At 43.3% G+C, this 27227-nt stretch overlaps 3 protein-coding genes across 4 annotated transcripts in view; 1 reads left to right on the top strand and 2 right to left on the bottom strand.

Moving 5' to 3' along the window:
- The window catches only part of SLC26A1 (solute carrier family 26 member 1), a 33513-nt gene extending 20028 nt beyond the window's left edge, over nucleotides 1-13485 (bottom strand). Inside the window, exon 1 of the mRNA XM_009817922.2 lies at nucleotides 13389-13485. The gene's annotated coding sequence lies outside the window, so the exon portion shown is untranslated. The remainder of the gene's footprint in view (nucleotides 1-13388) is intronic.
- IDUA (alpha-L-iduronidase) overlaps nucleotides 1-14000 on the top strand; it is a 42649-nt gene extending 28649 nt beyond the window's left edge. The window contains exons 2-13 of one of the 2 annotated variants that reach the window (XM_059833345.1): nucleotides 2401-2483; nucleotides 3096-3207; nucleotides 3884-3975; nucleotides 4534-4736; nucleotides 5163-5342; nucleotides 6977-7193; nucleotides 7761-7976; nucleotides 8589-8710; nucleotides 10026-10151; nucleotides 10782-10858; nucleotides 11645-11745; nucleotides 13874-14000. In XM_059833345.1, coding sequence (XP_059689328.1) covers nucleotides 2401-2483; nucleotides 3096-3207; nucleotides 3884-3975; nucleotides 4534-4736; nucleotides 5163-5342; nucleotides 6977-7193; nucleotides 7761-7976; nucleotides 8589-8710; nucleotides 10026-10151; nucleotides 10782-10858; nucleotides 11645-11745; nucleotides 13874-13974 — 1630 coding nt within the window. In that variant the 3' untranslated portion in view covers nucleotides 13975-14000. Of the gene's footprint in view, nucleotides 1-2400; nucleotides 2484-3095; nucleotides 3208-3879; nucleotides 3976-4533; nucleotides 4737-5162; nucleotides 5343-6976; nucleotides 7194-7760; nucleotides 7977-8588; nucleotides 8711-10025; nucleotides 10152-10781; nucleotides 10859-11644; nucleotides 11746-13873 lie in introns of both variants that reach the window. The other variant, XM_009817923.2, reaches the window with a different exon arrangement.
- A 7847-nt stretch (nucleotides 14001-21847) lies between these two features.
- On the bottom strand, nucleotides 21848-26528 carry LOC104261763 (purpurin). Its single transcript, XM_009817921.2, has 4 exons — nucleotides 26412-26528; nucleotides 24812-24948; nucleotides 23167-23279; nucleotides 21848-22074 (listed from the first exon to the last, which is right to left on the bottom strand). The coding sequence occupies exons 1-4, from the start codon at nucleotides 26526-26528 to the stop codon at nucleotides 21848-21850; spliced, it is 594 nt and encodes a 197-aa protein (XP_009816223.2).
- Between the last annotated feature and the right edge of the window lie 699 nt (nucleotides 26529-27227).

Consider the following 27227-nt stretch of genomic DNA (forward strand, 5'->3'; position numbering starts at 1 on the left):
TTACTTAATTGATATAAGAGGAAAATGTAGATGTGCTGGGATCTTAAGAGTACCTGCATCAGATAGAAGGCCTTATTTATCCATATGTTTTCACATAGTACTGTGTAGACCTTAGACTGGAGTCTGGAAGACACTAGTTCCTTTGCTATTATCTAAACGGTGTTACTAAGTTTTTACAAGACAGTAGAGTTAATCATTCTTATGCTCACTGACTGTAAGTGTGCATGTAAGCAAATATTTCAATAGAACACAGGGTACAACTGGAAATAGTTAATGGATCTGAGGGAGCAGAGCTACCTTTTGCAACAAAATATTTGTCTTTGAACTTTGGAATAGGACTCTCAGACTTTTTTTTTAACCTCTGTCTAGGCCAGAAGAAACCCCCTAATTCCAAACAGTCATTCTTTAGTTCAACAGTAACTTCTAAAATTGTCTTATGGATACTGAAGTAAATAAATACCTTTCTGCTGTTTGCTTCTTTCACAGCTGCACCATTTGACTCTTGCCGGAACTGCAAGCCCATCAGTGGCTGCAGACATGACAATTTCTGTCATGGTGGTAGGACATACTTTAAAAGAGAAAAGCCAGCTTCAAGACTTCGGTGGAAGAGTGTGACCATGCTAGGGCTAAGATTTTGTGCTTGGTTACATCACAGGTGGAGCTGGTACAGTGGATATGGCTTACGTTACATTTGTTTTGCCTGTCCTATTTTCCTCTTCTAGATCATAGTCAGAGACGCTGATAGCACTTTTTCCTCTTCAGGTTGCACAGTTCCCTTCTTTATTCACTAGGCAATTCTGTCAGCCCTTCTTAATTCTCTGAGAACTTCGGGATTGCTATTACAGGTTCTTCACTGAAACCGTCCCTTGGCAAGAAAGCATAGAGGAAGAGCCTCAATTGGAGAGGCTCAGAAACATGTGGGAAGGCACAGAAAGAAACAAGTTGTGAATTTCAGCACAGAGCTCAGCATTGATTTAAGAGATCTGCTGACTGCCCCTTTCTAACTTTTTAGCCTGTGTGCTCAGCATGCCTTGCTAGCACTGATCAGTTAGAGGAACTGTAAGTGATTGTCTTGCCCCCTTCCATCATACCTAGGACACTGCATCTGCGGTTCACTTGTACAGCTTTCCACCCAAGCAGAGGCAAGGTGAATAGGAAAGAGTAGGCAAGACAGCAGAGGCAGAGCTCAGGCTGCACTGTACCAGAGAAATTAGGTCGGGTGCTCTGGCAAGGCTGGAGGAACCAGCTTTGAGAGGCGCTGGCAAAACCCTGATCAGCCCTCCTCAATGTCCAGGGCTGGACTTATCTCAAGGGTGCTTACAAAGCCTTTTGCTCAGGGCATACTGAGGTCAGAGTTTGGGCACCAGGCTTGTGCCAGATGGCAGCGAGTTAAACTACCAGAATATCATCAACAGAACTTCATTTTTAATTCATATTTGGCACGTCATACTGGCAAAAATTCTCCCGCCCTGTCAGATTTCAGTTAAATCAGGCCACAAATTCAGAAGTTACAGGAAATCATACACTGACCCACATATTACATTGTATTTGTTTTCACTGGATACCAGGCAAGAAAAGCCATTCAGGAATTTAAAGCATATTTTCAAATGTATCATAGATAAATTGCAAATGCCAGTTTTCATCCCCTGGGTAAAAGAACTCCAGTGGTCCCATGCAGGTGCATGCCCAAATTTTACTACCTGTGTTCCTGCAAGATTCACTGACACAAAGGGATGCATCATGGGGCTACTCCTAAGTCTTCGATCACTTGTATTCAGAGCTGGGTAAAAGGATTGCAGCCTGGGATACTGGGAGTACAGGAGAAATAGTAAGCAAGTGCTGACAATGAAGTAAAAATTACAGACATTGTGTGCATAAATTCAGCATTCTTTGAAAGATACAAAGATATTTCTCAGCTGGACCTAAACCCATAAGAAGCACTATTAAGCAAGCTATATTATATATTGCAAATTAAGAGAACATTAAGAAAGACTTCATATGACACAAGGTGGAAACCAGCTGGCCTAGCAGTAGGTAATCAAATGGAAACTGAAAAAACAGCTTCCCAAAAAAAAGTCTAGATAAATTTCACTTCAGCAAAGATTTAGAAGTCTTAATATCCCATTAAAAACTCAAAATCCAGCAAGCAAGCTCATTATATTGCTTCTGGTGGTGCTGCTGGCATAGGAAAAGGGCACGGATTGGTCAAGAAACAAGACTTGCTTATGGTGAACATCTGTTACTTTAGAGGAAGGAAGTTTGTGTACAATTCCAAGAACCCTAGTTACATGTAAATTTTGAGAGCCAAAAGAAGGCAGCCATCTGACCGATTATCTGCAACCAAGTGCCACCTTTGCTATAATATTTACATTTGTACTTTTTATTACCTGTATTCTTCAGAGTGATGAATGGGAAACTTCACTACAATTTTACTGCCTTGGATAACCTTATGGATCATCTGTGGGAAAATAAGCTAATTCCAGGTAAGGGCAGCTCGCTACGTCCACAACTTGCTACATCCATTTGCCGATATTGTACAATCATCAGAAAGTTCTTAGAGATCTTTTCCAAAGCTGATTTTGATAAAAATTAATTTTTTTCCTACTTGTCTTTATCTCATGTCCACATAAAAGTAAACAGTGTGAGCAAAACACTATTAGGGCAATTGAGACAACACAAATGGTTTTACATTGCTTTCAACAACAGTTTCAGATGTATGAATTGGGAAATGAGATCTCCTGAAGAGGAGAAAGATTTGTACTGATTAACATGTACCTAAAAGGGGCAGAGAAGCAGATATTCAACGTATAACTTCCCTTGAATTTCTGCAGATATCCACTGTTTGAAGTTCTCTTTGAGCCCTGAATTTATAATGGTATTAGTACTCATTACTATAGTCATTGACAAGTAACAAGTGTGAGCAACCGCAAATCTGAAATATTCCTGGTGGGCACATGTAGAAACAGGAAAGAAAGCCCATTTAAAGATGCTTCTTCATTAACAGGTTTGTTTCAGATAATGCAATAACCCCTTCGTTAATCAAGAGAAGATAGCATTCACAGAAAAAGGAGACCAAATTTTTCTGTCTTTTTTAGGATTTGAATTGATGGGGAATCCATCAGGATATTTTTTAGATTTTGAAGATAAAGAACAGGTAGTAAGATGGAGAAACTTAATTACACTCGTGGCCAGCAGATACATAGGTAAGTTCCAAAAAAAAAAAAAAAACACCCACAAACCAAAGAACAAAAAAGCCCTGTTTTTTATTCTGTTGTAACGCCTTCTAACTACCTCAAAAAGTTCTGCATATTGTGATCAATTTCAAGACACTGGATTTCAGCACAGGACAGGAAAAATACCCATGCCAGAACAGACAATGGGATAATAGCCCCTATTTTTGCTGATCCATGACCAACATCCTGAATGAGTAGTGTGTTCTGGGTAGTACATTTGGCCTGCCTCTGAGGACTGACTTCAACTTCGTTATGTTGTGGTGGTGGTAAACCACCAGCTTGCACTAGGACATAACCTGAATACTTCCCACATGCCAGCTTCAAATATCTCTAATGAGACAGAAGCCTCAACCTGAATTAAGGCTAGGTGAGTGCCCTAACCACAAGGTTGTAATTCACATCACCTCCCTCTCACCTTTCATCTTTTTCAAATACTGCTGCATTTCATCAAAAATGAGAGATCATTTTGAAACTACCAAAATCACATTTCCCTCAGTATTGAAAATAGGTGATATTTATACCCTGTTGTAGCTCTGGGTGCTAAACCTCACCTGCAGCCCTAATTGATAGGATTGTCTGGATCAGTGACTAATTGATAGGATTGTCTGAATATGCAGCTCACTGATAAATGAGGCCTCTCCTACAGATAGGTATGGATTGGAGCATGTTGCTAAATGGAATTTTGAAACGTGGAATGAACCAGACCACCATGACTTTGACAATGTGTCTATGACAGTGAAAGGTAAGCATGTTTTGGAGCAGTTACTAGTGTAGTAAAGTGAGACAGGTGTGTGGGATGGGTGGAGGGGTGACAGTGAGAAAGGAAAGATGCTGGCAAAGAAGTAAGGTAGATAGGAGAGAGAAGGAATGTGAAAGGTATACCAAATCTGTTTTGCTAAGGTCACATTACTGACTACACTTTGTTCCCTGCTTGGACATCAGTATAAATACGGGGATAGTAGAACAGGGAAAACAGAACAGGAGTTACGCTGAGAAGACGCAGTTCATCATTTGGAGATAAAGTAAGGTTACTAGGTGAAGGGTGGAGTAAGAGGAAAACTGTTCATTGACAGATGCATGCTTTGGGAACCTGTCCTCACAAGACCTTTGGAAGAACTTTCTGAATGCAGCTGAGGTTTTGATGTCTTCTCGTGCTGTCAGTGCATAGGAAAGAGTAGCCCCAATTTGTGAGGTCCTGCCAATAAATGCAATAATAGAGTTATAACATCTCCTTGTAGTTTTAGATCAAGATTCTATTCTGAGTTATCATCTTTGATATATGCATCTGCTTGGACTTCAGGGTTTCTCAACTATTATGATGCTTGCTCAGAAGGATTAAGAGCAGCCAGTCCTCTGCTAAAATTTGGAGGGCCTGGGGATTCCTTCCACCCCTTACCTAAGTCACCCATATGCTGGAGTCTTCTGTGTCATTGCTACAATGGAACCAACTTTTTCACAGGGGAAACTGGTGTAAGGCTGGACTACATCTCTCTCCATAAGAAGGTCAGTCCAGGATTTCAGTTTAAGGCTATTTTTTTAATCAGTTCAATCCAAGTTACATTTTTTTCTGGTTTATGAAGTTGATTTCCAGATGAGTGTCCAGCCTATAGCAGGAAGCATGGCTACCTATTCTAACAAAACTTTGAAGATGTTCAGTTGCAAGATTTCAACTCAAAGCAAATTTGCTTTTGCTTAATTCCCAGGGGGAAACAACTCCTCTACCTCTTTTCCATTTTATATTCTAGGAGGAGCTCATGCAAACAGCACATGCTGTAATGGATTAGGTAAAAAAACTAACACTGTCTGGCCTACAGCTCCTCGGGGACTCCAGGAACATGTTTTCAGAATATGTTTATGTCTGTATGTTACGTCTGTGTGTTTACTACTGTTTGCTAGCTTTCACTAAGCAGATATGAAATATTGTTGCAGGGAGGTGGGAGTTCTCTCTACATCTTGCAACAAGAAGTAGAAGCAGTTGAACAAATTCAGAAGCTGTTTCCAAATTTTGCTTCTGTTGCTATATACAATGATGAAGCAGATCCAATGGTTGGATGGTCCATTCCACAACTGTGGCGAGCTGATGTGACCTATGCAGCTATGGTTGTAAAGGTAACTCAGTTCATTGACAGTCTTGTCACAGTAGGGTCTCCTGATGTGTTAATGCAGTTGCAAAAGTGGACTTACAGTCAATTTTTAAGCAGCTGCTCAGAATAATAGATCCAACAGAAGGAGAGCTCCCTATTGATAGAGCTGGGGTGTCCCTGAATAGTCTGTTTTTGGTAGCTGTATTTAGTTTGTATTAGTTTTCTTCATTTTTCCTTTAAAAAAACAACTGAGAAATAACTTTCCATGTGTTGGAGAATGTGTCAGATATTGTATAGAGTCCTCCAGTTAGATCCACCTGATAAGACTATACCACACATCCTCCTTCCACGTAATACTACTACTATCATCTTGCTACTGCTAGCTATCACCTCACTTACATGAGACGTTTCCTAACTCCTTCATAAGTTTATCTCATCAAGAGACATCAGGTGTAATTAAGAAGTCCCTTGAGCTCTCAACATAAGCCCGTTCTTTGGTTTTGGATAATGACTGTACATGTGGTCTTATTAATTAGTGCTAGTAATTGCTCCTGTTGATCAGAAAAGCAGAAGGAAAAGAGAATGCTCAGCATTCCTGTCCCTGCAGCAATCGTAACCTGGCCCCACAGCAAGCTCAGCTTTTGCCCCTGCATAGCAATAGTTCCCACGGCAGGCCGGTTGCTTTGTGAGCCACTACCTTATACAGCATCCAGAGTCCAAGCGCTCCTGTGCAAAGTAGTAATCCCTAAACCTGGGAGCATGTATGTCACCTGGAAACAAGATACGCCTTACCAGCTGCTCCTGTGGAGACAGAGGCTCCCAGCTCCTTTAGGCTGCACACAGAAGCAGTCTTCTCCAAACCAGCAAGTCACTGACTGCATTGCAGGGAGTTTGTGAGAGCGAGCAACAACGTTTATAATGACATGGTGATATGAAGAGAGAAAAAAAGACACACCCAATGGAAAATTAACACTTGGGTGGATAGGAGCTGGAGCCCTGTGTTCCATCAGGGACACAATTGTGAGCCCTTTTCAGTTGTCAGCCTTCTAAAGTTCTGTTTGGTTCTGATACTTAGGCACAATCTGATAAACAGAGAGCTTGGAAGCTGTGACATTTTGCAGGAAAGCAGCACAGCAACCGGTGAAATACAGGGAGAACTAATTCCATGTTAGTACCAAGTGGGTAAAATGACTCACTGAGGAACAGAATCCAGGACCAGCTCCCAGCCACTCATGTAATGGGCGCAAAGTAATTCCAGAATTGGAGAACCATTTAGATTTAATTCAGATGGTAAATCTAGATTACTAATTTCATATTCAAGGTAGAAGAGCATCATTTGTAGTACAGTAGCCAAGGAAATACATTCATAATTTATGCAGAGTACTAGTAATAGTTATTTCAGAGACTTTTTACTGGCAAAACTATGTGGATACTTCAAATTTTCCAGTGATTAATGTATCACCTAAAGAATAGTTTCTCCAAGAGTTTTGAGGAACAATTTAATTCTTCAAACTTTTCTAAATGGCAGAGTGACAGCTCTTTTCCAGTAATCTGTAAAGATTTTTAAAAGATTTAAAAAAAGATTTTAAAAAATACAGACATCGTGTGTTTGTTGGATTTTCTCCAGGCTGAAGTTCCATCTTCTCTATGACTTCGCAGGTGATCATCCAGCATCAAAACCTGCTCATTTCCAAAGCCAACAACACCATCAACTACACACTGCTGAGTAATGACAATGCATTCTTGAGCTACTACCCCCATTACTTCACACAGCGGACTCTGACAGCGCGTTTTCAGATGAACAATACAAAGCCACCTCATGTCCAGATGGTGCGGAAACCAGTGCTGACTGTCATGGGCTTGCTGGCACTGCTAGGTATAGTAACCACTGATTAAAGAGCACATCAATAACCTCTTCTACCTAGAAGCTTCCTGCCTAAGAGAGATTATTCCAGCTGTCTCACCATTGATAAAAGCTGTGTTAAGAAAATGAAACTTCATTTCCTCTGAGAAATTAATAACTCAGGAGATGTTCCTGACAGTCTGTTATCCATTTGATTTAAGTTACTGCTTTGTTTACACCCTCTGTATGCCAACCACTCCTTTTTTTGTTGACTGGTACTTCACTTTTGTGCCATCACATGAGGCTCTAAATGTCTTGAAGAAATCTCCAGAGCTGGAAGACCCATGCAGCCTACTAAAGGGAGATCCTAATTCACTGTTAACATGCTTAGATGTTGCTAACTGAACTGCTAAGCATAAGCGCTGTAGTATGTGTATGCTTTGCTGTTGTAAAATAAGCCTGACTGAATGCTATACCTGGTAAAATAAGCTAGAACATAGCTCAACCTATAGATTCCCATGTTTTGACTCTTCCTGTATCTGCTTCTGATACAGGACTAAATAGCAGTGATGCTAACAGAGTTGTCACATTTTTTTAAAGGTGAAAAGCAGATTTTTGCAGAAGTGAACAGCAGTGAAGGTGAAAGCACTCAAAACAGCACAATTGGTGTCCTAGCATCTGTCCACACTCCAAGTGAGATGCAGCCCTCAGACAGTTGGCAAGCTACTCTACTGATGTACGCAAGTGAGGATAACAGGACTTCCTCCAACATCAGCACTGTCACAGTGAACGCCACCCACTTCCCCAACCTTAGAGGTAAACAAACATCATGTATGCAGCTCACAGAATTGATCTTTAGGATAGAACATCTGCTGAAACACTTCTGCCAAGTTGCCTTTTGTTGCAAGAGTGAGTTTCATTTGCTGACTTTCTCTCTTATCTTTTGGGTACTCCCAGATTTTCTGAGATATGATGGTGCTCTTCTAGGAGAGGCTCTTTCCTAATGCCTGCACTTTAACCCTGCCTTTAATGGCAGCTGCAAGTGCTACCTTTTTGGAAAGCTGTTAATTTCAGTGTCCTTGGCTGGATATTGCCAGGCAACAATTCCCTTACTGGAGTGACTGTAGACAGCCAACATGACCACATGATTACACAGGATATGTAGTTGTCCAACAAATGTGTGCAGCACTTGTGCAAAAAATAAGAGAGTTTCAATTCCGGATATGGAATTAATAGCTTGAAATTTAAACTTGGCAAATACAAATTTTAGAGCCTTGTAAGAGTGCTAGCCTCATGACTTTCCAGTGGAGGCCAGGCTCCAAAGTGCTTAAATCACTTTTGAGAAGGTAGACTTAAACACCTTCTGCTAAATTTATTCTGTTAATCTTTAAATCCAAGTAAAGAGTTTACTCTCTTGTGTTCCTAAAGAGCTGGTGTATGTGACATATTACCTGGATAACAACCAAACCAATCCCTACCTGAAGTGGAAAAACCTAGGAAGCCCTGACTTTCCTTCCCCAGAACAGTTCCAGCAAATAAGGGATGCTGAGGTATGACCATGCGTTTGCTTGAAGTGTTGTATGGGTAAAGTGCTTGTGAATTGGTTAACTACAGCTAAAGAGACAAATCAGCTCAGGTAGTAAAAATTTCCTTAGCCCATAGTCATGTGCATCTTGTGTACATATGAAAATGCGCTTGCAGTCACACAGAGAAATGTAGTTGATACACAACTGATACCATTGCATTTGTGTTATACAAGAGACTAAATGCAGATGACCAACTTCTTTGCTACTGCCTACCCTTAACTAAGGAGGCAGAGTTGCTTCAGAGCAAGTTCCACCTTCTCTGTGAAACTTCAATGAGCTTTGAGACCCTTTCTGTTCTGTCTCCCCAAATAAGGCACATGACCCTGTGTATATTACAGAAGGGCCAAATTGCTGCATTGGAGGGTTGAAATGAACCCCCCCTCAGTAACAGAAAACAAACAGCTCCCTGAGGTTGAAACTACCCAGTGCAAGTTCAGAAGACACTTGGCATCTCTCAGGGGCTCACAGGGAGGCCTGCAGTTTCCCCTCATTCTCACCAGTTCTGAATGCACCTCAGAGGGGACTGAGGAGTAAGTCCTTTCTGAGCACTCCTCCTTATTGAGAAAAGCCATGCGCAGATTACTTACTGTATGTGAGAATAGGTGAGCAGCCTGTCACTTTAGCTCCCTCTCCCATAGTTTCCCTATGCATTCAGACCCACAGGTTAAAATGAGGAAGCCACCTTTATCCCCCTTGGGGCCCATAGACAGTAATTGCCTTTGGACTTTGGTGTACGGTACAGTACTATGTCTTCTCTTCCCAGTCACCATAACCCACTATTGCTAATGCCTGTGGGAAACTGTAGGAGCCATCAGATCTTCCTTCAACAGGGCAGCAGCAAGGTTTTAGATGCTCCTGGCCATCTGGTGAAACCTAATCCTCAGAGACCAGCTGAGTGGCTGTTGTAGCTAGCAATAGCTTTCACTGCACACTGGGAATCCATAGCTAAGAGACAGGGGTGTGGTTTGTAAAGGCCACTAGCTTGAAGGACATCCATGGGAGCTTACTAGAAGTGACAGATTGCACCTAAAGGGCATTTGTGATCAATCCAGTTTGTGAGATGGACAAACCCTCTGTTTCCTGAAGAGATGGAAAACAGGCGAGATAGAAAAGTCACCCAGCTTGAAGAACTTTGATGACTGTAAGCTACTTATCAGCACTAAGTCTATTGGAAATTTACAGTCCTAAAGTAAATACACAGTCACTTTACTGATGTAACAGTTGGCATTCAGGTGCTGTAATGAAAGATTATTCACAACACTTCTCTTTGGCTCCACAGGACCCAGTGGCAACAGGCCCATTCCCATTTCCTGAAGGTGGCATCCTGACACTGAAGCAAGACTTTCCCATTCCCTCAGTCTTTCTTATCCACATCTGTGCAAGACCCAGATCTGTTCCTAATCAAGTATGTGTTGTATTCTACTGTCAGACTTACCAAATTAGAAACTGCTTCCTGCTTTAAGTCTCACCAAGAAGAGCTGGACTAGCATTTGGGCCTGTTATTTGTTAGAAGTACCATGTAAGACTTAGTAAATAAACAATTCTTTTCTTCTGTGATGAGAAGGCTCTCCAAAGCATAATTCAAGATAAAGCATTCCACAGCAAGTGATAGGAGCCATCACTGAGATAAATGCAAGTTTTTCCATGGTGGGCAAATAACAATGCAGTACTGGAAGGTGCAGTATCTTTTTTAAAATCACATCATGTGCTACCAGGCTTGACAACAGCTCTCCAGTTAATAACTGATAGCTAAAAATAAAATGGAATCATGGCTGTCATAGATCAGACATCTGTATCTGCCCATTCAGTCCCACCCATGTTCATAGTGGTACTCAGAGCCTCTGAAGGTCCTCTGCAAGGTTGACAGGTTGGAGACATAGGCTACAAAGCCACAGAGCTAGGAATTTTGGTTTTTTCCCCAGTCTCAACAGAAAGCATCAAAGCAAATAATTATTAAGGAGTGATGAACACAGAAATCTGACCTAGCTGATTGGTTTGTGCAGTTTTTCTTACATGGGCATGTGTCTTTGGACAGGTGACTGGTGTTCGTTTGATCCCTCTCACAAAGGGGCAGGTTACTGTGTTGTGGGATGATGGCTGTGTAAATTCAAAGTAAGTAGCTTTTAAAATAAAATGGATATAACCGAGTTACCAGCACATTACTCCCTAAGTTGCCACTAGTCCTACAAAGTGAAGCAAGTTCAGAGATTAATGACTACTTGCTCCTTGAGAGATGCTACAAGGTATTGGTCTGACAAAATGAACTGTAGGACCTACATACCTTAACTATGGAGAGCAACCCTGACTAATTTGCGGTCTGAGCAAGGGAATCTGCCTGTTGCTCACCAGCATCTAATGGCATTTTTGAGGGACTTGCCTTCAGCATAGCAGACAGAAAGATCCATGATAAAAGTTATATTAGCAGCAGGTGCCTAGGTGGGATCTTGCACGTCCCTGTCAGGGATGTGAGCTGGAAGAGAAAACCTCCAGTTCCTTGCTCCAGCAAGCTGTACTAGACTGGAAACCCTCTGTAGGTGAACTGTCAGAGGCGATCCAGTGTACATCTAGACTCCCTGAGGAAGCACTGACTTAGCTCCTATTCAAGCCAGTCTCCCTAGACTCTTCAGACTTGATAACACTGGTTTGGGAGTAAAAGATGCTTAACAGCTTCTGATGCTGCAAGTACCCAATATAGCAAGTCAGTCTGGGTGTTCTTCTGTGGGCTGTTGGAGCCATGGTTCTTCCTAATACTGACAATTCCTGCAACCCCATGTTTGGTAAGAATGAGTCAACTGAAGATTTCCTGGTTTTGGCTTTCTTTGTTGAAGTGGCCCTGAGATTAGGATTTGATTGCTCACCGCATTATCATTTACTGAGCTGTCTGGTTTTCTTTTCTAGGTGTATAAGGACATTTGAAGTGGAGTTCTCACCAGATGGAAAAGCATACCAGCGGATTAATGCCAAAGACACAATATTCACTCTGTGGGTTTACAGTCCAGGTAAGGCATGTCATGTTAATAGTGCCACTCAGGAGAAACATCATTTAGTAACTGCTGAAGCAGTTAGCAGTTACTAGCTTGTTAGTGACATACATTGCCATCACAAATAAAAGCATGTCCCTTCCTTTAGGACCGACCATGTTCTCAGTGAAAGCCCTGTTCTCAAGGACAAGCACTAATTGACAAATAGTCAAGAGGACATTATTAGGAGTATTGCCATGAGTAAGTTCCTTGTCACAGAAACCAAAGTCACCCAGCTGTGGGCCTGGCAAGCTCCCTGAGAGGCAAAGCAGCACTTTTGTCCCTATTTGTAGCTGCTGTAGAAGCATGCAAAAATGAGAAAAAAAAAATTGCTCCACATGACCAGACAGAGCTTGGTGTTGTCCCCTTGGTAGTAGACTCACAGCAAGGCAAGTCTGACGTTTGGGCTCAGTCCCAGAGGTATTGGCCATGCCTTTGCCTAAATTTGTACAATGCTCTTGGGGTAGGTCTGTAGGAGCAAACTGCCTTGGTAAACACACTTGTTTTGTACCACTGAGTCTTGAGGTGTTAGACTGCCCAAGGATATGGCATCAATAGACAAAGTGGGAGGTCACATCCACCTTTCATGGAGGGGTTGGTTGTCTTGCAGTTATCATGTTCTGAGCTGCTCCAGGGGAAGGTCACAGTTCTGCTCTCATCCTGGTAACCTCTCCCTGTTCCCATACCCTTTTATGGCTTGGCAATCTTAAGCTACTGAGGTGCCCCTTGTAAGAACAGAAGAGGTCCTCCTGTAGGACAGTTTGTCCTGGCTATCTAAACACTTAGCCAAGGAGAGACCCCTCTCTTTGCTGTTTCCAAGAGCTTTCTCTTTAGCCCTGACTAGCTGCCTAAGTTTTAGATGTTTCACATTAGAGGGCAGCGATTTCGTCTTTATCAACAGGCAAAACTTCTCCCAGAGCCTGAGGCAATAGAAACATATCCAGATGAAAAACACTGAAAGAAGGTAGTGATGTTTTCTTTGGGTATTTTTTTGTTTGGTTTTGGGCTTTTTTAACCAAATGTGGCCTAATCTGCAATATGACTGTCGAACAAGTACTGCTAATGAGCACTGATCAGAGCTATGTGAAACACAGGCAGATCTTGCCTCAAAGTGATACTAATGAAGAGCAATTCAGAGAGGTTTTTGCCAGAAACGCAAGCTCATCTTAGCCTGAGAAAGGCTTAGCATCATCAGTGGGTGCATAATAAAGTTCAGAGCTATTATTGCAATGTAAAGGCTACACAGGTAAGCAAAGACTGTAAATCATGGTTAAGGCAAATCTCTGAAATTTGGATTAATTATCATCTAGTGCTGCATATGTAGGGAACCTATCAGATTTAACTATTTGTTTCAAAAATAAAAAAGAAACGACTGCTTTAAAAAATCTCACATCTCAGCAGCCTTTGTTGCTAGGTACTTCCCTCTTCACTTATTATTTCTAGCATTCTTTTTCTTTTAGAAAAGAAGTTAAATTCTAAAGCACACATAAAAATCAAATAAATAGGTGAGAAAAAATACTCATATTGCTTGTAAGGTTAAAGATTCTGCTAGTGAAGGCTGTGTTCTTCAAACTGGATCAAGGATGAAAACCAGCAGAGCCACGTAACATCAAATCACATACCTTTGGGGCAAGTGGTGCTGCTTTGTGAGTTCAGTAGAGGGTTTTCAGTCAGCCTGCATTCTTCTTGTTCTGCTTCTTTGTTGATCCTGTCCCCACATAACCTGTTCCAAAGGCACAATTCAGGCAGAAAAGTAAGTCAGAAAAAAGGAAATTACTAGTTGTGGGTTGCAGAAGATGTCATAACCTTATTCCAAAGGGACTGCTGGGACAGTAGTCCTGTAGCTGTACTTCCAAATCCTAATGAGGAGAGAGGAGGTCCTTGGTGCAACTGAGAAAAAGAGTCAGTACTTGGCCATGAGGAATTTATAACCATTTTTAGTTAGACAGGCACAGACACACTTACATAGGGTGCAGAACTGATTTCACCACTTCCCCAGCCCATTCCATAAACCTGTGTTTTATAGGAATAGTGCCTGCTCCACATCCTCCAAGCACCACACGTGTCAGCCTTTCACAGTGACCATTTCTAACCTTTTCATTTGCAGGAAGCTCAGTCTCCGGCTTTTACAGAGTGCGTGCCGTTGACTACTGGGGGAAGGCAGGCCTGTTCTCTCTTCCTGTGGAGTATGTTGAAGCTTTCAAGTGACTCTGAAGAGTGGTGCCTGGCTTGGTGACTGAGTGGTGTATGATCCCTGCGAATGACAACTCCCCATAAAAATAAACTCCTCCCAAGCTGAGGAGGGAGTATCGAAAGGACCTGATGAAGCAAGTTAGGAACGCAAGTTAGAAGCAACTGCCCCTATTAACTCTTCAGAGCTCAAAAGACAGTGTTATCAAACAGCCACAACTGACATCCCAACTGGTACAATTGTAAGAGGCTGCCATAGGACTGGGATTCAGCTTGGTAACTAGGAATTATGGAAATAAAAATTTATTATTCCCTGTTTTACACTGAGCTAATGGCCTGGACAACCAAAGATTTATAGAAGTCAGAAACTGCAGCAGGAACAGGATGATCACTTCACTATATGAGTGAGGATGGCAGCAAAGGCACAAGGAGTACCTGTCTGAGAGTGAACTGCCTGCCTCAGCTGCCAGGCTGTCTTGACAAAATGGTTTGATGGAAAAGTGCACAGCAACCAGATGCGTCTAGAGCATGTAGTGAAGGATCCCTGCTCCCCCACCAGTTAGTCACACGTGCTCCAGTGGGTTATTTCAGAGCACTTGCCATGTCTTCAGATGTATGAGGTTCTTCCTGTCACAGAGGGGTTTCCACCCAACTCTCTCTGCATTTGTGGCTATTAATCGGATGCCAGAGCTATTCCCCTCAAAGAGGCAGAGGAAGAGGTAGCAGCTCATCCTCAAAGGGGAAGAAGGCACAGGAAGCTCTAGCCTCCAGACTTCCCTGCCTTTTCTGCTTTCTGCCTTTGCCTAAGTCACCTGTTTGCACTGTGGCTGTCAGCCGCTGCCTCTTTGTGGTGGAGGCTTTAACCATGAAAGCCCCTCTTTGTTGCTGTCACCTAGCCTGGCCTTCTACAGCCCTTAGAGCTAATGTCTCTCTCTAGCATACCTCCCCTCTCAGACTGTAAGTGACCTGAGGCTTGGCTTTGGGTGCCCAGGAGAAAGATGAAATGCTTGTTAGAGGTATTACAGGAGGGCACTCTTGAATGTAACAGGGCTGCTACTGACAACCAGTTAGGAAAGGAACCAAGAACAGTTTAAACTTCTGTGCTTTGCAAAGCGTGTGCACAAGCGTGTGATACCCCAGATCATGGGCTGCAGAACACCTCTGGCTGTCCTTGCAGCTGCCAAACACTTTATGTAACAGCAAAGTTCCCTGAAATTGCAGGGGTGTTTTTTTACTCTCCCTTTTTCACAACTGGCACAGTTTGAACTGTGCCTTTAAAATGCTTGTACAGGGAAGGATAATGCCAGTGAAAACAGCTGGAGTGTTTTCCATAAGAGGAGCAACTTTGTCGCACAAACAAATCCCCTACTGCTCTCTTTGCTGACATCAGCCACCTCACCAACATAACAACAAAGACTGCATATTTGATGAAGCATTCAGGTCTTGGATAAAAAAAACAAGTTTGCACAGCAGGAGAGTGCTGAACTACCTCAAATGGCCTCATTTTTACATCAGAGAGAAGAAACATATACAAAAAGTCAGTATATATGACATGAGGCCTTGTATCTCCTTACCTTCTGGTTACTTTTTCATGTGTTTATGCTCAAAGTTGGTGTTAAAAGGCTCATTTTGTCACAGAATTCAGATTAAATATTTCTTACCTCACTGAAGTTTGAATAAAGAGCGCTTCTCACATCCTAATCTGCCAATTCCTCACCCATAAAGGCTTGTGCAGAACAGAAAAGGGCCATTGGAGCCTACTTAATTGATAACTATCTCAGTTTCAAAGAAGTTAGTGAGAAGTTCTACTTGGATGGAGATAGTAAAAATACGATTCAAAGTTGTTATAACTGCCCCTAAGTGAGGGATCTGAATATGCAGTTAAATAAAACCTAGCAGTTAAGACATATCGTTTTGCCAGTATGGAGTGGAACCACAGAAAAAAATTACTTTTAGAAATATTCAAGTATAGGTTCTAGAGAGATTTCAGTGTGTCTGAAGCAGGGGAAGATAGAGGCGCTTGAGAGGACAATTTACCCTGTTAGGATGTCCTATTTGAGTAGCCTTCTGCTTTAAAATTTTCCCACACTGGCAATCGGAATATAACAGTCTTTATCAAACCAAGGACCCTGCACTAGTTACAGGTATTTGGAAAAAAAAAAAAGCAGCATAGCTGTCATGAAGAGTATTGATTTTGCTGTGCAGGGATGTAGTAGAAAATGTGTAGGTGTGCAAATCATGAAAAATGGAAGGTCAGAAATCACTGTCCTGCTTTATTTAGGAGACAAACTTAAATTGTACCTCACAAAAGTGAGGTCAGTGATGGCATATATGAGGCAAACGAAGCAGAGCTGATGATTCCTGTTGGGATGTTTGGCTTTTGCAAAGGTGCAGAACAAAGAATGACAATTCACCTAACTCTTTCACTGCATTGAAGTCTGTTCCGATGGTAACTGATTTCCTTTAGGGCAAGTTACCATCTTTTAGAAGACTTTAGGCTGGGAGTTCTGCTGGCCCAGGGTTTCTGCTTCTCAGCAGTGACAGACATGAGGCTTGCAGTGGTTTGTAATTGAAGTGGTTAGTAATTCTCATGCTTACTTTTTTTGTCTTGTTAAAAAGGCAAAGTAAGCGTGCTGTTTTCTCTGAAGTTTCAAGGTAAAATTTCATACGTTATTGTATTGATAATTGAAGCTACAAAAAAACAGAAGATTTATTTGCAAGGGCAGAGCTTAACATGTTGGAGATGCAAATAAAATCCAGTTTCCTAGGGTCAAGTCCAGTCATTTTGAAAATCTGTCACTAGGTCCCTCTTTCAGGGCTTTTACATTAAACATCATCCAAAACGCGGAAGGCACAGTGTTTTTTCAGGTATTTTCCTGGCAGTGGCAAGTATGCATGGAAAGCAGAGCCAACCAAAAATGGTGCACTGTCTGTTCAGAAACAAGTTTTGAATATTCAGCAAGATATTTTTTTTCTTCTTCATTTTTGCTGCTTTGGTATAAACTTACTCCTTTAAGCAATGAGCAAGTCTAAACAATTGCAGCAGAGAAGAGAATTTGATATTTCCAGGCTTGAATTTATTTCCAACAAAGTATAGAAGTTTTGGGCTGCCCTTGTCTCTTTTATAATTTAATGTCTACAGAAAAATGGTATTTAATACTTGAAACTTGATTTTTCTGCAACCATCTGTCGCTGACTCTGTCTGATAAGGCTTCCAAAAATGCGTGTTTAACTCTACCATCTCTTCCATTACCAGGCAGTGATCAGCCCCCCCTCACAGTTCACAGTTTCAGTTTTAAGAAGTGCCAGATGTGCATAGTGCTAAGTGGGAGTAGCATCAGAACCAAAGCAAGATTGCAGAGCACTCAGGTATGTCTCTTGCTGGCCATAAGTCCAAACAGGAAAATCTAACTGCAGCTGTTAAGATGAGATTGTTTGCCTGCTCTTCACGCAAAAGCTTCTGAGGCTACGTAACAGTTTTGCAACTGTTTGTTAAAATGAACGCTAGGGAAGAACCTTTCAAAGGAATGTTTTATATTGTCTAGTTGTGTATATACTGCATTTGTTACCATCTTTGATGCTACCCAATAAAACCAGCTTTTAATCTTTTACATGAACCCTGTAAAAACAGGATCTGATCATTGTGTTCTGGAAACTGCTCAAAACTCTTTAGTCAACAACTTCATCTTGGGAAGTAAAGCCTGTTTTCAAGGTATAAAAGATAGCTTGATTGATGCAAGTTCCAACGTTACATAAAAAAGAAGCATGAAGGGAGTGTGACCATAAGAAATTTTAAGGCTGAAGTAGGAACTTAAATGCATAGATTGCCTCAGTTACCACAGACCAGGGAAAACTGGTCTAACTCAACATGATATCATACCATCAGATCTCAGGACTTGCAGTGTCCTTGCTGGGAGGAGGTTCACTGGCATGTGAAGGACAATATCCTTCCAGGGTTCCTCCTGCTGTTGCACAGTCGTAGCCTTTCTGCCAGCACTAAAGGACCTTCTGAGGACAAAACAACAGTCCTTTTCACTTGTAAACAGCTTTTTCTTTTCTCTTGTTAGTGGAAAATTTGTGCAGAAATTATGGCTTGGGAGCTATACACACACTTAAAACCAGGAATAATAGACTGGTTCTCATCAGCCAGCTCAAACAGCAGATGGAAGTGTGTCTGCCTCTAGACATATGCTAGATGTTTTATACTGAACTCAATGGAATAACAAGAGAAGTGTAAATCAGCTCAGAATACACTTCTACTTTTCCAGTAGCTGCCTGCCCTAGCCTACCTCGTCTTTCACATTCCTGTAGTCAGTGGAGAGAAATGGATATGAGCTAACTCCCATCTGTTCATTAACTCACCAGATCACAGGATGAGGGCCTGCATGCGGTCCTGATGGGAACATGTTTCCCCAGTTCCTCCAAGAACAAGGCATATTCCTGGGGCACGTCTAACTCCATGGTGTGTTCTCCCAGAATCACCACTATCCTCCTACAAACCTGGAGGCACAACCTTGTGTGGCTGAGGATGGATTTCACTGCCTAACTCATCTGGACAGACTATACGAAGCACAATGAGGATGCACTTGGTCCTGCATATAGATCCTTCTGGCTAGAACTCCCATCTGCTCTGGTCATACAGTTATTGTAACTGTAGACATTAAAAATCCCACTTGTGTAGGACTGGTAGTATTGGTCTGGATGTCCTGGCCAAAGGCCGGGCTTCTTCAGCTAAGGGTTAGCGTTGTCTAATCACTTGTGATACAAGTCCTAAGTTCGTCTCCACCCCAATACTTACTCATGGGAGAGGGAGGCAAGTGGTGAACATTCAATCAATACACTGACCTTGCACTTAGTCCAGCACAAAAGGCTAGTATTTTTTCAGCACTCATTAGTCTCTATCTATGTGGTTTTTTGTTTGCATTGCCTCCTGCTGCTCTTCTGTTTCTGTCCTTAGCTTTAGACGGTAGTTCACCATGTTGTTGCCTATCAGGGTAGCTTTCCCTAGACCAGAAGAGCAAGGAACACCTTTATTCAATGCTGGCTGAGAGCCTTAGGAGTCCAGCCTGGAAATCCTGGTGAACACAAGCTTGAGAGACTTCCCTGCATCCCTGGGATAATGTCTCTGGCCTTGGAGAAGAGTCTTTAGCCAGTGGTTTTTATGTTCCTTCCAACAGATGCAGCAGGTAATAATTGGATGCTATAGATAAGATTGTGCAAGTGTCTTGCAGAAGCTGTTTTATAGTGTAGTGCTCGGAAGGTCCTCACTCAATATCACCTTTGTGCCACATACCTTTTGAAAGCCTCAAGAGCAGAGGCTGTTCAGCTTGATCATCCCTCTATGCTTGGTAATCATGACTTGTAAAAATTTGTGTTGCTGACAAACTGCAGAGTTCAGCAGGGTACTGGGTGTGTTCTGGACTGGTAGGAAAATAGGAAATTCATAGGAAACATTCAAAGTGAATGTGATTTTACTAAGAGCAATGGGAAATGTATGTCAACAGTGCTGATTTGGGTTACCCTTTTTCTACATGGAGTTGTCTAGATACTATTTTTTTGGTTCCCTCTATCTATGAAATTCTTGGCCATAAAACCTGGTGGTTCTATGTCTCTCAGTTGTATACCTCTCACATACTAGAGGCTGGATTATGAAGGCAGTGGGGAGTAAATTACTGGTTATGCCATTAGAAACGCAAGTAACCACTCATTTAAAGCAATGTTCCAGTGTTGCTGAAAGGAACATCTGCTTTATTGTGTTTGTGATTCAGGGGCTAGTTAGAAATACTCTGTGCAGACTTTTGAGTATTCAGATGTGCCAGAAATAACTGTAAGATATTACCAGGCAGCAAGGATCACACTATTAGCCTCATCTCAGAGTTGTTGTTCAAGAGAATTTCTTACCTTCGGTATTGGAATTGAAGTGTTGGTGGGAGAGGTACGTTGTGCATGCAAGGGCCCTGCAGGCACTCACAAGCCTTCATTGCTTTGCACAGCCTCACCTGGGACCTCCACCCGCATACCTCTTGCCCATGGTCCACAAACCCTCTTCAGCTCGGCCCAGGCCCCTGCACACATGGGAGTCTTGCTGCAGGTAGCTCTGCCTCTGACCCACTCTCCAGTCCTGTTTCTGGCCACAGCCACCTTGCCGGCATGCCTGTGCCCCATGCCTTGCTGCCCTCGCTCGCTGGCTGGACTTCCCAGGCGAATCCCAGACCTGCCCTGTCACCATGCATTTGTCTGATGATCAGCACTGTCAGGGCACCTGTCCCTGTCACCACCCCTGCCCAGCTCCCCCTGCTTGGTGCCAGGGAGGGACGCTGCCTCACCTGTGCTGGGGTCACCCTTGGCTGCCGTCTCACCTCTCCTCGGTGTGCAGCTCCGCTCTTCCTGCTCCCTGACAGGACAGCAGGTAACAAAAAGCAGTTCCAGAGATGTGTTTTTAAAAAACATTTATTGACAAATGCCACATTAGGTATTCCCTTGAAAATTCAAATATCAATACTGTGTTGCACACAGTTTACAAAAACCCCAACATTGTAATGTGTTTTTCAGGAAAAACACTAGTCCATACTATGATTTTCTTTTTTTATTAGCCAAGTGGCAGCTTCAAGACCAAGAGGTCTGGTTTCTGTGCTTAAGGATAGGATCGGAAGTGTACCTTTAGCAGGCCCCTGGAAAGAAAGAGAAGTAAAGTTTAGTCCTTTTAAGTAAATTTGCAAAGTGCTTTAACAGCCTTTTAGTCTTCAGTGAAGCTTTCCTAGGGTACTTCTGAAGCACAGTACAAGATTAGGATGGGGGAGTGCAAAAGTTGCTGTTTGTGTTGCTCTGTGTCTGTTGGCATAGCACTTGCACAGCGTTTGCAAGTCCCAGCTAGCCATGAGTTTTCAGTTTACGTGAGCAGCTGGGCATGAGCCCACAATCAACAACCCTCTCTCCACTACAGTAAGCAATACGGAGGGGCATGGGGCAGAATTGCCCAGACCAGTCCCATAACCTTGGATGATGCCAGCACCTGCTGTGTAGCAGAGGACTGGCTCACACAGCGATGTGCCATTCAGAAGGTTTTAGCTGTTATTTCTTGTCCAGCAGTGCAGTACATGTGTGTTACTGTGGCAATCCCCCCCTCCAGGTCCTCAGGTCTGGCTTAGTAAAGGACCAGTCTCCAGGCAAGGAAGCGTGCATGTGAAGGCTGTGGGCACTCAGCTGCCAACAAAGAGGAATCTCTGCCACCAACATAGCTCTGAAAAATTATCTGCCTATCTCACGGACAGCATACGAGCTAGAAGATCAGCTCCCATGCCTCCAGAAAAAACAGTTCTCTCAAAATGGGCTTTAGACATGCTCTGTTTTCATGTATGTGGTGCAACTGCTGACTCCCACTGCCAGCAGACAGTCAGAACTGCTGCTCAGAGCCCCTCGTCTCTCCTACTTAGACCACCCAGGACACAAATCATGGTGGAGCTAAGAAGAGTGAGGGTGCTCCTTCATGGAGACAGCTTCTCCTCCTTTCCTGGAGGACAGTGCACAGACCTAAGGTAAGATGCTGTTATCCAGGTGGCCAAGACAAGCATTCCAAGTGCAGAAACTGCAGGTTGTTACACCCATCCCTAACCTATTTATCAGAGTAACAAAGCTGATCTTCCTTTGGTAGTGTGCCAGTTTCAGCACACAGGATTCCTATGAGGGCAAACTTAGGGCTGCAGAATCACCCTGTAATAGGCTCTCTTCCTTGTGTGGACTTCCCTTTGCAGCTATTTTCTTATTAGATATAACTTTAAAAAACGTTGCTAAAAGAGTACAACTTAGTTTGCTACAGTTCTGCTGCATTTACAGCAAATGCGATCACCTACTCTACAAGCTGCCAGCACAGCCATTTCAGTGAGTTTGCTAATTAGCCAGAAGTACCTGACTGAAGCACGGGCTGGAACTGGCCAGACATGCAGATTTCCTCCTGCTTCTGACGCACAATGCGCTGAATGGCTGGGGGGAGGCCACGGGGGTTGCGTGAGAAGATCAGGGAGTAGCCATCATCACAGGAGCCATCCTCCTTTAGACTGCGGCAGGCATAGGTAATGGCATAGTTATCATAGTCGGTGTCAATCACCCAGTAGTTGTCCCCTGCAACATCAGAACACATGTGTTTGTCACAGTGGGCAAAACAGAGCAGAGGTGGACCTAGTCATCCTGCAGTGAGACGCCTCACTTCAGCACATGGCAAGGGTAGCGTCCCAAAGGATCTGAAGTCACCTCCCACATTCAGCTTATCTCTATACCGTGAAGAGCTGGGACAAGCACAGGGCATCTTGAGACCATGTTGTTCCCCATGATGCTCAGTGCATTTTCACCTTCGGTTTCTTAGGCTAGAAGTATTAGGAGGGCTAGGACTTTTCAGGTTTTCAGTGACAAAAAATCACTTTATGTTTCTCAATCCAGCATGGGGGGGCAGGGCATTCAGATTAAATTTTGGCCATACAGATTACACTGCCTATACAAGAAGCCTCAGCAAAACATGCCTCCTGTCTTCCAACGTTGCTCAGCTAAGTGCATTTTGGTGTAGCTTTTCTGTCAGTACTAAGTGAATGTACTTCTTCCTTAAGCATTAGCAGGCCAAGTCCTGCCCAGCTTCCGCAGCTGGGGTTTCACAGCTATGGGAGACTCAGGCACAAAGTATGGGGCATGCAGGGTGCTTAACTGACGTTCAGCACGAGCAGTTTCTGCAAGGGGGACTTCAGTTAATAACTCCATTTTATTGAGTCCAGCTGTGTCTCTCTGAGAACTGCACATTGCTGCTGGAGTGCAGATGTGGGTCCACATGTCACCTCCCATTAGCTATGAGGAGTACAAGGACAACTGACCCGCAGCATCTTTATAACGCCCACTGCAGGGCCCAGGAAGTATTGCTTCCCTAGGTTCAGCACCCCACTTGGCTGTACAAAATGCATGTGTGTGGCCCATTGCCTCTAAGCTGCATCCTCCCTGTTAATATATATGGTGTATAGGTGGGGTGTCTGGGGAGTCTCTGGATCCTGCCCCTTCTGTGGAGATAAAAAGCACTGCTTGGATAAAGCGTCCCCCCCAAAAAACAGGTGCTTTGTCTCCACTTGGAGCAATCTGAGCTCAACTCTTTTTCCTGCTCGTATACTGAAACACACAAATCTGGGCAGCTGTAAGCTATCGACCAGCACCAGGAGGCTGGAGAAGTTCACTCACCACCGCTGGAGAGGTAGCTGGCCAGGCCCTGGTAGGTCATATACATTTTTGCTGGAGTGGATGGGTCAGGTACTGTATACTGAGCAGCCATGTCGGCACAGATCACCCAGAACCTGCAATGAGATCCATGAGACTGAAGGTAAAACCCTGCAGCATGTGAGCTTCAAATGGTGTCCCTCACTCAGGACTTCGGCAAGAACACCTGCCTCAGGCATGGGTACAGCCTTTCTTAATGCAGAGTCACTGTTTGTCATTAAGTAGTGCAAATCTGTGACACTCCCCCCATCACTGAGAGTGCATTGCTGCTGTCTGGTCCCCGCCTCTGCTGTGCAACTATGCTGCAGCTGGGGCAGTGCCCTGACCCTCCTTCAGTTCAGCAGGCTTTTTACAACCATTTCTGTACAAGCAGACAGCCACCAAAGAAAATGATGGAGGTAATTTCTTGACTCCCTGCTAGCAGTTTGCAGAGTGAGCTGACCTGCATTTGGGCTCATTTACAGTGTCCCCAGGAGTTGGCTCTCCTCTCTCTAACCCTTCCTCACTCTATTGGCACAGGGACTTCTGTTACAAGCACAGAAATAATTACAGCCACTCTGCTTTCCAAGCTAGTTAAAGGCCTTCACACAGGCTGTGGGAACCCTGTAGGTGCCTGAACAGCCTACCTTCATCATCCATTTCTTCTAATGCCCTTGTCTCGTTGGCATCTGTTTGGTTTGAATACCATCTGTGTCTTAGCACAGTTTGTCAAGCATTACCTGGATTTGTGAAACAGTGGAAGGGTCTTCATTCCCTTTCTTGCACAGTCTGCGCTTCCCCTTTAGCCTGCCATTGCAGAAATAAATTCCTGGCAGCCTTGAGACCCCACTTGGTTTCTGAAGGTCCTTTCAGGAATCTTTCCACCCGCACTGCATGGCATGCCTGCAAAGCTTCATTTGCCCCATCCCAAAATATCCTGGAGTGCTGTGCTGTTAAGACTTCCAAGGTTCATAGCCATCTGCTCTACTCTATTTTTCATGCAGTTAGACAGGTTTTGGTAGTTAATGCACAACAGAACTAGTGCTAGCCTACCAGAAGACTCAGATATTATTTTCTACACCCAGAAAGATATTTAATCCCTTTACATGCTGTAATTCCTTAGAGTAACCATGACCAACAGGCAAAACTCTTAAGCTTCCTCCCATCTGTCTATTCAGGCACCACAGTGGCATCCAAGCGTTAACCATGTGTTTTCCTCAGAAGTCCATACAACACTGTGTCGAAAGATCTGTGAAAGTAATGTTCACTTACAATCCTTTCCCTACCCTTAACCTCTCGGTGAAATGAGAGCTGTACTGGCCTTACAGCCCCACAGGCTTCACTAGCTGGTTGCAATTCATTTACCTAACTGCTCCATCATTCAAGATTTGACTTTATAATTGACTTTATGCAGTAGTTTTATGATAGACCCAGATGAGAGCCAGGCAGAGAAGTAACCCAGGACTCAAAAGTGTGTAACCTCTGGCTTCTAATATATTACCTTGATTGAGCTTGCCTTTTTGATGAAGAAAACTGGGTCATGTTGTGTGCTCAGCATAGATCACCATCCATATACCCCTCCTCTGGTACCTCATGGCAGCATCTAGAGCTGAAAGTCAAGAGAGCTCACCCAAAAAGCTTCACTCGGCCTTTGGAAGACGCTGTCATTGTGCCATCTTCCTCCACGGTGTATTCAGCAGAGATGTTGTCCTGAAGGAAAAGGCCTTCTGGATCCTTCTTGGCCAGGGCATACCATTTCCCTGCATACTAACATGAAAAACTATTAATATCTGGATTAATCACCATGGCAAGATTGGCACAAAAGCATTTTTGTGAACATAGTGCCCTTCTTACTACCCATTGCCTGGCCTGTGAAGAAAGTCTGAGTTTGGGTGGGTATGTATGTGTCACAGCGGTCTTGCTACGCCATCTGATGAACTCTTGCCTCTGTGCCAGGAGGAGTGGCTCTAGCAGCTCTGCACTTCTGTGTGCATGTACTTGTTGCCATGTGAGACATTCCTGCTACAGTGACCCCACACTGAAAGCTTCTCCCATCCCGAGATGCCTGCTGGGAGTCAAGCCAGTTCTTCCCTCTTCCCTTTCAGGCCCCTGCTTTTCCGTGGAAGATGCCATCAACTATACCAAACTGCAGACAGAAAGACCTTAGCAAGCTGGCTGGAGACGCTCTTGTGGCTGCCGGGGGCCACAGTTAATATCTGGTGGTGAAAAGGGTCTACCCAGCAAAGCAGAAAGTGATGACTCTGTGAGATATGAAGAGGAAAGGATGTGTTGGGGAGACTAGCAGCAGCAGCAAATGAAATGAGATTAAGGGGAAGAAAATTTCTACGAAAAAATGGGTCCCTGAAAATGTACAAGCAGTATTTAGTAAAATGAAAACAAGATCTAAACAGGTGACTGACAGACAGGAAGGCCCTCAAAAGTTAACATTATTAGTAGAAATATTGAAGAAAGCAGAACTCAGCTGTGTTAAATTTGATTCTTCATTGAAGCTAATGAGATGTCTTTGGCAAGTTACATGCTTAAGCCTGAAACAGAGTCCGTAATTCCCAAATACAGGAGCCTGAGAAAAACTTTGACTTCTTAAAACTGGGATGTTCCCAAAGCTCATCCCAGACATGGGTTTGTTTCCAGCAAAGCCAATCTTGTATAGAGGAAGTGCTGGCCCCACCCCAGCTGGAGCTGGGAGTGATGTTTGCTGAGGGACAGTCAAAATAGGCACTGGCACACCTGTCTGGACCTTTCCTCCTCAGAAGCAGGCACATTAAATGCTGTGTTTAAAGAAGAGTCAGTCTGTGTTCAGGATACCCCACTAGATAAATTTTCAGTTTGCTATGACTCCCAAGAATGGCTAGTGGTGGATGCAAGTCCCCCAGGGCATGTGTTCGGGCTTTTTCTCTGATGGGGATCTAAATTGTTTCATTCGTGGGACCGCTCAAACCTGAGATCTGCACCAAGCTTCAGGCTAACAGAAGATGATGTCTGACAGAATAACATCCCTGACTTTCAAGGCCAATTGTACCATAATTGGTACTCAGAAGGTTAAACAGTAGTGAGAAATGCAAACTACAGGAACAGTGTCTGAGAGAGAGCATACAAAAGAAGTTAACTTCTTGGTGAGGAACCCGTTCAGATTAACACAACCCATAACCTGGAAAAACAGTTTGTATATAAAGCTTCTACACATGTACTGTTGAAGTAACCATAATTACCCTTTTTGGATCAAAATTGTCTTTCACAGAGAAAGACTCCACTGCACAGGTCTGAGCTAGGCTATATTCAACAGTGGAGAAGATCGAGGCCAGGAAAACATACTGTGTGTATTTCATTCTGCAAGACAAAAACAAACGTGGAGTTTTAGTTCATGCAGTAGATGTAGGTAGCTAGTGCTGTGCCTACAGATACATTCCCCTCATTTTAAAAGTAGTTTCCTCCTATGCTGAGTAGACTACCAACTCCTCCACTGAGGAACCACAGAGTCATTGTGGTGCCTAAATCCAGCCAAAACTGAGCATCAAAGGCAATAACTTTGCAAGAGTATTTTGCTTGCCAGTAATAGTATTGTGGTTCATGATACTTTTACATTATAAATCAAGCTAGACTCTGGATAAGATTGGTAAGAATTGATAAAAGTTTGATTTTTTTTTTTCCCCCACAAGAAGAATAATGTTCTAATGAACTCTGGTAAAGCACTGTAGGTTATAAGGATGTTGTTTCTAGTTATTTAATGGTAGGCATCCACGTTGCTTTCAAGCCAGCAAAGCTGTGTTCTTTATGACCAGTTCTCATCACCGAAACAGGCTCTTCCTAGCTGCCTACTCTAATGGCAAAATACATCTTGGTATTGTCTGCCCTCAGACCATTCCCTCTACAAACATGATAAATAATATTCAGTTTCTAGAGGCTTGATCTGCCATTGCAGCACAGCCACAAGGTGGCCATGGCTTTATTTGTCTCCTCAGGTATCCCAGGACATCCATATCCCAGTATATTTGTTTCTCACACTTTGGGAAGAGAGCACCTGCATA

Source organism: Gavia stellata, chromosome Z, assembly GCF_030936135.1.
Source record: "Gavia stellata isolate bGavSte3 chromosome Z, bGavSte3.hap2, whole genome shotgun sequence".
Lineage (NCBI taxonomy): Eukaryota > Metazoa > Chordata > Aves > Gaviiformes > Gaviidae > Gavia > Gavia stellata.